Below are 10,632 nucleotides of genomic sequence, written 5' to 3' on the forward strand. Positions count from 1 at the left end.
AGGAACAAGTGGGGACCTTGGTGCATTTATTTGCCCTTCTCCTCCCCCTCCTCCTTGGGCTAAAGCACAATGCTCTCTAGCAGCCTGATGTATCCTGCACCCTCCGGGCCCCTACTCATGTCCTCCCTTAACTTGCTTAGCACCCTCCCACCACAACCTGGTGATTTTGGTGCAAGCACAACTGTTGTAGTATTACAATCAATACATTAAGGAATAATGGTATGCTGTCATTTTGAAATCTTTTTTTTTTTTTGAGAGGCAGAGTGGACAGTGAGAGACAGAGAGAGGTCTTCCTTTACCGTTGGTTTACCCTCCAATGGCCGCTGCGGCCGGCGCATCTCACTGATCTGAAGCCAGGAGCCAGGTGCTTCTCCTGGTCTCCCATAGGGTGCAGGGCCCAAGGACTTGGGCCATCCTCCACTGCACTCCCGAGCTACAGCAGAGAGCTGGCCTGGAAGAGGGGCAACCGGGACAGAATCCGGCGCCCCAACCAGGACTAGAACCCGGTGTGCCGGCACCGCAGGCAGAGGATTAGCCTATGAGCTTCATTTTGAAATCTTAAAAAAAAAAAAAAAAAAAAAAAGATAGACTGCAATGCTCAACAGCCACTAACATTCAACAAAAAGACCAGACAGCAGAAACCTCCTGATGGAAAAACATACCACCACCTATGAAGTAGTGTTGCAAAAACAAATTTTCATAGAAAAGAACCACAAAGAACCAGACTAAAAGACTAGAGAGACTTTTCAAACAATGGCAATATAAGGACGTTATAGATCCTAATTCAAACAAAATTAGCAGGGAAATTGGAACACTGGATATTTGATACTAAGAATTTTTTAAAAATTAAGGTGTGATTATAGTACATTGTGGTTTTGAAAATTAATACCGCATGTATTCTGATGCCTGGGATTTGCTTCAAAAAAAGGTGAAGGGAAATGGAAGATCAAAAAACATTGGCCATAGTTGAATTGTTGAAGCTGAGAGATGAAAACAGTTTATTTTGCTGTTTTCTCTATATTCTGTATACTTGATTTTTCCATAACAACCTTACTAAAAGACAATAATGCTGCCAATTCCACACATCACTGGAATTCCTGCACCTCACTGATTCATATATGAATATCTCTGGCAATTTTACATCTCTGAAATTTAGACACATCTTAGTCAATGGTATCCCAGTTTAACTGACAGTATTTTTTTCTTAGTGGTACATAAAATGCTGTCTTTCAAAACTAATAGAGGAGCTGGCCCTGTGGCATAGCAGGTAAAGCTGCCGCCTGCAGTGCCGGCATCCCATATGGGAACCAGTTTGAATCTGGCTGCTCCACTTCTTTTTTATTTTTTTAAAGATTTATTTATTCATTTGAAAGTCAGAGTTACACAGAGAGAGAAGTAGAGGCAGAAAGAGAGAGAGAGAGAGAGAGATGTCTCCCATCCGCTGGTTCACTCCCCAGTTGGCTGCAATGGCCAGAGCTGCACCGATCTGAAGCCAGGAGCTTCTTCCGGGTCTCCACACAGGTGCAGGGGCCCAAAGACTTGGGCCATCTTCTACTGCTTTCCCGGCCATAGCAGAGAGCTGGATTCAAAGTGGAGTGGCTGAGTCTCGAACTGGCACCCATATGGGATGCTGGCACTGCAGGCAGCAGCTTTACTCGCTATGCCACAGTGCCGGCCCCTGCTCCACTTCTGATGCAGCTCTCTGCTGTGACCTGTGAAAGTAGTGGAAGACTGACCAAATTCTTGGGCCCCTGCACTCGCACGGAGACCTGGAAGAAGTTCCTGGCTCCAGATCGGCCCAGCTCCAGCCATTGAGGCCATCTGGGGAGTGAACCAGTGAATGGAAGACCCCTCTCTCTCTCTGCTTCTTTGTAACTCCACCTTTCAAATAATAAAAATATTCTTAAAAAACCTGATAGATTCTTAATTTCAATGAGAAATTATAAGATTATAAGCATAGCTAGATACTTGTTAACCATTTTTTGCACAGAGTTCGTTTTTTATTAAATATTTATTTATTTGAAAGGCAGAGTTGGGCTGGTGCTGTGGCATAGTGGGCAAAGCCACTGCCTGCAGTGCTGGCATCTTATAGGGCTGCCAGTTTGAGTCCCAGCTGCTCCCTTCCGATCCAGCTCTCTGCTATGGCCTGGGAAAGCAGTAGAAGATGGCCCAAGTGCTCAGGCCCCTGCACCCGTGTGGGAAACCCAGAAGCAGCTCCTGGATCTGGATCAACTCAGCTCTGGCCATTGTGGTCGTTTTTTTTTTTTTTTTTTTTAAGATTTAGTTATTTATTTGAAGGTCATAGTTACATACAGAGGGAAGGAGAGGTGGTGGGGGGAGGGAGAGAGGGAGAGAGACAAAGAGGTCTTCAATCCGCTGGTCCACTCCCCAGTTGGCTGCAACGGCTGAAGCTGCACCAATCTGAAGCCAGGAGCCAAGAGCTTCTTCCGGGTATCCCACATGGGTGCAGGGGTCCAAAGACTTGGGCCATCTTCCACTGCTTTCTCAGGCAATAGCAGAGAGCTTGGCTATAGAATAAGAGGGGCAGGATAACGCTTTGCCGTGGACAGACGACCTCTTTCTCTGCCTTTCAAATAATAAATAAATCATAAAAAGGAAGGAAGGAAGGAAGGGAGGAAGGGAGGGAGGGAGGGAGGCAGAGTTACAGAGAGATCTTCTATCCGCTCGTTGATTCCCCAAATGACTGCAACTGCCGGGACTGAGCCAAGATGAAGCCAGGAGCATGGAGCTCCTTCCAGATCTCCCACGTGGGTACAGGAGCCCAAGCAGTTGGGCTGTCCTCCACTGCTTTCCTAGGCACATTAGCAGAGAGGTGGTTTGGAAGTGGATCAGCCGTGTGGAATGATGCCGTCAAAGGCAGAGGCCTTACCTGCTGGGTAAAAAAAAAAAAAAAAAAAAAAAAAAAAACACCTCTCCCAGATACTAGTGTTATGGCACAGTGGGTAAACCTGCCACCTGTAATGCTGGGGTTATAATTCCAGATCAGTCTGGGTCTGAGTTAGTCCCAGGCACTCGGATATGGGATTGGGACATCCCAAGAAGTGTTTAAACTACTGTGCCAAACACTACCTTGATAAAAGAAATCTGAAAGGTCAACAACAAACTGAGAAATACAAATGTTAATTCCCCACAGGGACATGTTCTTAATAAAGAGCTCTTAAGTTTTTGTTTTTTTTTTTTTTTTTAAAAAAAGGATTATTATCCAATATAAAAAAATGGGTCAGTGGCTGGCACTGTGGCACAGTAGGCTAAGCCTCCACCTGTAGTGCCGGCATCCCATATAGACAGCGGTTCAAGTCCCAGCTGCTCCATTTCTGATTCTGCTCTCTGCCAATGGCCTGGGAAAGCAGTGGAAGATGGCCCAAGGCCGTGGCTCACTTGGTTAATCCTCCACCTGTGGCGCTGGCATCCCATATGGACACCGGGTTCTGTCCCGGTTGCCCCTCTTCCAGTGCAGCTCTCTGCTGTGGCCCAGGAAGGCAGTGGAGGATGGCCCAAGTGCTTGGGCCCCTGCACCCACATGGGAGACCAGGAGGAAGCACCTGGCTCCTGGCCTCGGATCGGCGCGCGCAGACCGTGACAGCCATTTTGGGGGTGAACCAACAAAAGGAAGACCTTTCTCTCTGTCTCTCTCTCTCACTGTCTAACTCTGCTTGTCAAAAAAAAATTAAGTTTAAAAACAAGAGGCCTTATATTACGAGACTTGGAAAGATTTGTCAATATTAGGGAGTTCTGGTCTCTCCATGTAGAGAATGAGGAACACTCCCACTCCCACTGCTCTGCCTGGAACAGTCCTCCTCCAAGTCTTTGTTCAACTGTCACCTTCTCAGTGCGGTCTCCATTAACCCCATTTAAAACTGCAACCCTATCCCCACTTCTCAACTGCTCTCATTGTCTTCCATGTTCCCACTCTATCTACTAATAAATTATGTAACTTACTTACCCTACTAAGGCTATTCTTTAGTCTGTCTCCCCTCCCACTAAAATAAACTCCCAAGGGGGCAGACTCCCTCCCCCTCCCTTCATTGCAGTATCCAAGGAAAGAAAATAGTGCTTGGGACATGGTAAGTGTTCAAAAAATATTTGTTTAATGAATAAGAGTTAAATTAGTTAAATCTTTCCAGAGTAAACTAACAATACGAATTAAAATCCTTAAAATGAACACATCGGGAGCATAATGTCTCCGAACTTACCCTAAAAGAAATAATCACTGATGTGAGCAATGACCCCTTCAAGATCATCCCCCTCAGCTGTGGAGTGCAATGCTGTGGAAACTGTTCACGATACCCCTCACTGGGGAAAGTACTCCCAGGGATCCTTTTCTTTGTCTTAAACACTATACATATATGGTTACTAATAAGAAATAAAATAAGTCATTATGGATTCACTTAATATAACACTAGTTGAGGTTACTCCCTGTATCCCTGTATTTCTAAGACTTAGTGAAAAGGATAGTTTTTTTAAAAAATATGTAAGGCTGCACTGTAACAACTACTACAGAACCAATTTTCAAGGTGCATCAGTGAAAAAAGCAAACGGTATCATTTAATTTTTAAAAATTATTTCAAGTTTAGTGGCCCTATTTCCAGCAAGACAGATGTGTTGGGAATTTTAAAGAATGCTTCCTTCTAAAGTTTCAATATAACAATTTACATTTTTTGGAAATTAAGAAAACCACCAACTCCCCTGACTCCACAAATTAGTGAATACTAGAATGGACAAAATATTTCACCAGCTCAATTAAACAATTTGACTACCTAATTTACCCTAAATCCATAAAATTGCTTAACTGCAAACAAAGTGAAAATTCTTGTCCAAACTAACTCCTTAAACTAAGAAAATTATAATACGTGAAATCCATTCTGGAATTACACTGCATAGAAACAATTTCAAAAGCAGTCTAAATTGCTAAATTAAAAAAGAAAAAAAAACTACGGTGAATAAGGGCACATGGCTATTGGTATACATATTGAAAACTGAATGCCTAGAGGGAGGTAGAGCAGGGTGCTCCTTCTGAAAGTAAGACAATGGGTGAAAGACTTGCCTCTACCTTACTTGTCCTCAGATACACCAACAGGCACTGTCACCTGGAGACACCACAGCCAATAACCAAGGCCTTAGGGTTTATCAGACTTGTCTTGGAGTCCTAGTTAATGCTAGTAAATAAAAGCATACGTCTGAAAAGATGAAATGGAAAATGATTTTCAGGCAATTGAAATTACCCAAAGTCAAAAAATTTTTTTTTTTTAAAGATTTATTTATTTGAAAGTCAGAGTTACACAGAGAGAGGAGAGAGGCGAGGCTGGGAGGCGGGGGGGGGGGGGGGCGGCGGGGAGAGGGAGAGAGAAGTCTTCCATCTGCTGGTTCACTCTCCAATTGGCTGCAATGGCCAGAGCTGGGCTGATCTGAAGCCAGAAGCCAGGAGCCAGGAGTTTCTTCCGGGTCTCCCACATGGGTGGGTGCAGGGGCCCAAGGACTTGGGCCATCTTCCTCTACTTTCCCAGGCCTTAGCAGAGAGCTGATCAGAAGTGGAGCAGCCGGGACTCAAACCATCGCAGGCAGCGGCTTTACCCGCTACACTACAGTGCCGGGCCCCCAAAGTCAAATCTTTCAGGACATGGGGCCATGGTTGTGGAGCAATGGGTAAAGCCTGTGCCTGCACATGGGCTCTGGTTCGGGTCCCGGCTGCTCCATTTCCAATCCAGCTCCCTGCCAATGGCCTAGGAGAAACAGCAGGGGATGGCCTGAGTACTTGGGTCCCTGACACCCAAGTGGGAGACCAGGAGGAAGCGCCTAGCTCCTGGCTTCGCCCTGGCACAGCCCCAGCTGTTGTGGCCACTTGGGGGAATGAATCAGTGGATAAAAGGCCTCTGTCTCCCCTTCTCTTTCAAATAAGTAAATAAATCATTAAACACACACACACACACACAAACTTTCAGGACAGAGAAAGAACCCAAAGCAAACATACCCTAAAGAACACAGCACTGGAAAGCAGGAGCCCTGGATTCCAGTTGGGCTCTGCTGCAACCAGCTCAGGACCCTGGACACATTATTTCATATGTGTGGGTTCTAGTTCTAAGACCTACAGAATGAGGGGACTGAAAGTCCTTTCCAGCTATGCCACGCCATGACTAAGTTACAAGGAATGCTTCTTAGTGTTACATACTTTCAAAATTTCCTAAATTTTTTCATTTAAATTCTTGTGTTTTGGACCATTAGGTCATAACAATATATACTGCTGTTTCCTTAACCAATTTGTCCAGCTATCAGAGTACTAAAAAGTAGCAAAATCAGAATTCAAAACCAGACAGTCTCACTCCCAAAGACCACACTATTGCATGCTTCCTCCTCAGGCCTTCTTCCTGACTATTCTCCCTGTAAGCAGCAGCTTGCCTTCTCAAAATAACTGGATGCCAGAAGGAAGGCAGTCAGGAGCTAGGGAAGAGTCAAGTTACCTGAACCAGGTGGGGCTTGAACTTCTGACTCAGTACTCTACCAACTTAATTAATTAGATATTCCAGCTACTTAAAAAGAAGCTGGAGAAACAAGAAAAGAAAAAGACATGGAAAATTACAAAGAAACATGAGTTAACTGAAGACAGAAACAAACACAAGCCCCTCCGCAATCACAGAAGACAGGGCAGCTTATTCATACACATCTTCAGGAGCCGAGAGTTGTGCAAGATGAACACCCAGTAAAATGACTGGTAGATTATCTGTAATCCGTCCTTGGATTTTTCAATGACTTAATTAAGAACACAAATAACTCGGGGTTACCTGGAGTAGTGAATGGAAGAGTAACAGATAACACGAAGTGCATCTGACTTTAGAAATAAACCACATCATAATCAAAATTCACGAATATCTGAAGTATATGATCATCTCTATACAGTTACCCACCAAATTACAGCTTGATTCAGGCTAATGAAATTTTCAAGAGACCAGGGCCTGTGGTGTAAGAGATCAGCACTTCTAAAAAATGCACTGAATAATAGAATCACTATCTCTCTTCATGAGTAGAATATGCAACGTAACACATTCATATCAGTTCTGCAAGAAATAACTAAGAAACAAAAAAAGCACATTTAAATTCCAACTGCATACTGCAACCAGGTTAGCTCCTTTCTGTTTCCATTAATCCAACCAATCAATGGATAATCAAGAGATAAACACACACACACACACACAAGCTCACACATGCCTTGGTAACCAAGCACTTACAAAATAAAAAATTTCATAAGACAGAGAATAGAAAATGGAGCAAGAGGTGAGGTCACCTCCACTTTAGTTCTATTGAAACAAAAGTTTTTATGTGCTCTCCCCAAACATCAGGTAGCCTCCAAAAACCACACACACACCCCGTGCTGTCTGGCACTGTCACGAGTGGGGTGACCTAGGGAAGACCTTTGAAATGTGGTGTGGTGCCCTGAGAGAATTAGACTTTACAACAAAAGAGCAAATAAATAGACAAGGGTGTCGAGGACAATGTATCTAAAAATAGCAACCAAGACAGGTAATTTATTAAAAAATACAAATTGCCCTAAGAGTTGCTCTCCAAGACCCTGTCCAATTAAGCCTTAGGACAAGATGTTAAGTTCTTAAGGCTAAGCCTCACTTGCTAAAAATCCCTCTGCACTGGCGGAGCCGCCACTAGGCTGTGACCAACTTTTGTTTCTGCCACAATAGCGCTAAACCGCTGCTATGCATCCCGCTGACAAAACTGGACATGTGGCGCTTAATACCCCGACCCAGAAGCGCCGACGCTGGCTGAAGCAGCAGCCGATAACCCAGAAGGGACACGGCGATCACCGCGGCGGTGCCGGGTCCAGGAGGTTTAGACACACACACGCACCCCGGACGTGTGCACGGCGCTCCGTCCGCCCGCCCGCACGCCGCAGGGGAGGCATGCGCCTTGCCCGCTCAGGAAGTTGACTAACTCCGGGGAAAGCTCCGTGCCCGCCTCTGGAAGAGGCAGCATGTGGCTGGCAGAAGCAAAAGTAAACACGCCAAAAGCCACTCGGGAATCTCCTGCAGGCCTACCGGAAGCAGGTAAGGACGCGCAGAGCAGGGCTCACAGACAATCATCTACCGGCTCCACGGGCTCCCGGACGACGGGAGCTCGCGCCCGCTCCGTGGAGTCGGGTCCTTTCCGGCAGGCCTGGGGCTGCTAAGATCCAGGCCCCGGCCTGCGGCTGCGGACGCGCCCTTGCACATGGTTCCTGGAGAGCGACCCTCCAGGCCGCCCCGAGGGCCACGCGTCTGCGACCGCAGGGGGTTCGAACCCGGCGCACGGTCAAGACACGGACCCGGAGGAAATCCAGAGAGTGGGATGTCGGGGTGCAAGACTCACTTCCTTTGGGCTTTGTCCTTCTTGGCCTTGGTCCTTTTCTTTCGGGCCTGGAGCGCAAGCACTGCAGGAGAGAGGGATGGATGAAGGGCGAATGCGGCGGACAGGAGGCGGCCAAGGTGAGGGTGGAGACCCAGCAGGGGCGCCAGGCCCGGCTGCGGGGCCTGCCGGAGGGGCGGCCGCGGGCCGGGCGCCGCAGCTTTGGCGAAGCGGCCGGCCGCGGAGCCGGCGGCCCACGGAGGGCAGAGCAGCGCCAAGGCGGGATGCGCCGGAGGGGGCTCGGGCCGGGCCGGGGGTCTGCGCCGCCCGCCCGGAGCCGAGCCCTGGAGCGGCCCCAGGGCGCGAGCCGGCCTGGCAGAGAACAAGGGGCAGTGACGGCCGGCGCCGGAGGACGCCGCGGCTGAGGGGCGCGGACCCGCAGCCCAGAGGCGGGGGGTGAGCGGCGGCGCCACCTCAGTGGAGGGGCGCCGCACGCCGGGGACCGGACGGCGGCGGTTAGGCGAAGCCCCCGGCGCTGACCCGGGCCTCGCCCCGGCAGCCGTTGCCCCTCGTGGCGGAGGCCGCTCCACCGCTCACCTTTCCGCTCCATGGCGAGACCGGTAACCGCCAGGCGCCTGCGCACTTGAGTGGCGGCGACTCCGGCTCCCGCCGCGGCCCAAAACGGAGCCCGCGCACGCCCCGCCCAGGCCCCGCCCCGCCCCACAGGGCCGCGCGCCTGCGCGTTGGGCGCGGAGCCTACCACCTCCGCCGGGGAGGGGGGCGGTGCGGAGCGGAGGGTCCGGGCGAGGAAGGAACGCCTGCAGGGGCCGCCTGGGGGCTGTCGGGGCCGCGAGCCCGGCGGGAAGCCCTCTGCGGTGGTGGCCGGGCGACAGCCGCTGAGCACAGGTGGAGCGGGCCTTGAGGGCTCCTGCGTGCTGAGTCAGAGCTCCGCAGTCCGCTGGGATCTGCCTCACTTTCCTGGTCTTTGAAATGGGCTAGTGAGGCATGTCCCAGTTCCTTCCCTCAGCTATTTTGAGGACAAGTTGAGATACTATTTAAGGAAAATAGGAGGGGAAAATTACATGTGAGAGAGAAAAAGAAGGCAGGAACCCGGCACCCTGTGGTCGCTAAAAGCAGGAAGTGCAGCCAAGGTTTTTGTTTTTGTTTTTTTTTTTTTAAACTCTTTGAGAGGTAGATCTGACAGAGCCCACAACCAGCTCAGAGCCAGGGACTCAATCCAGGTCTCCCTTGTGGGTGGCAGTTAGATTGATCTCTCACTCTGCCTTTCAAATTAATAAATAAAACTTAAAAAAAAAAAAAAAACAAAAACAGCCACATAAGCCCTCATCTGCTGCCTCTGCTCTCTAGCAGGAAGTTGGAGTCAGGACCACCACCCAGCATCTAACCCCGCTGCTCCCTGTGGGATGCAGACATTATAACTGCTGGGCCAAATGCCTGCCCCTAAAAATAAGAGCTTTAAAAGTCAATTTTCTCTTAAATTCCCAAGTTTAAACGAAAACTATAAAGGAAGGAAGACGTGAAAGGGAGAAATATGTTCAATGTTTCCTCATTGTATCATTTTATCTTTTCAGTACATGAAAAAGTTGACTTACAGAACGTTTAATACTTTAAAAAATCTTTTATTTATTTGAAAGGCAGAGTTTGAGAACAAGAGAGATCCTCCACTTGCTGGTTCATTCCCCAAATGGCTGCAACCGCTGGGGCTGGCCCAGGCTGAAGCCAGGAGCCAGGAGCTCCTTCTGTGTCTCCCATACAGGTGGCAGGAACCCAAGCCCCTGGGCCATTGTCCCCTGCTTTCCCAGGCACATTAGCAGGGAGCTGGATCAGAAGTGGAGCAGGCCAGCGCCGTGGCTTAACAGGCTAATCCTCCGGGTTCTAGTCCCGGTTGGGGCGCCGGATTCTATCCCAGTTGCCCCTCTTCCAGGCTAGCTCTCTGCTGTGGCCCGGGAAGGCAGTGGAGGATGGCCCAAGTCCTTGGGCCCTACACCTGCATGGGAGACCGGGAGAAGCACCTGGCTCCTGCCTTCGAATCAGCACGATGCACTGGCCGCAGCGGCCATTGGAGGGTGAACCAATGGCAAAAAGGAAGACCTTTCTCTCTGTCTCTCTCTCTCACTATCCACTCTGCTCGTCAAAAAAAAAAAAAAAAAAAAAAAAAAAAATGAAGTGGAGCAGCCAGCACTCCAACCAGCACTCAGATGGGATGCAGGCATTGCAGGCAGTAGCTTAACTTGTAGCGCCACAAGGCCAGCCCTGTTTTGTACT

The 10,632-nt window shown here is 48.9% G+C and overlaps 1 protein-coding gene across 1 annotated transcript in view; it reads right to left on the reverse strand.

The window, feature by feature from the left end:
• SRPK1 (SRSF protein kinase 1) overlaps positions 1-8,956 on the reverse strand; it is a 68,313-nt gene extending 59,357 nt beyond the window's left edge. The window contains 2 exon segments of the mRNA XM_062186017.1: positions 8,371-8,848; positions 8,851-8,956. Of these exon segments, the coding sequence (XP_062042001.1) occupies positions 8,371-8,848; positions 8,851-8,956 (584 nt within the window).
• Between the last annotated feature and the right edge of the window lie 1,676 nt (positions 8,957-10,632).

This window comes from Lepus europaeus, chromosome 3 (genome assembly GCF_033115175.1).
Source record: "Lepus europaeus isolate LE1 chromosome 3, mLepTim1.pri, whole genome shotgun sequence".
NCBI lineage: Eukaryota > Metazoa > Chordata > Mammalia > Lagomorpha > Leporidae > Lepus > Lepus europaeus.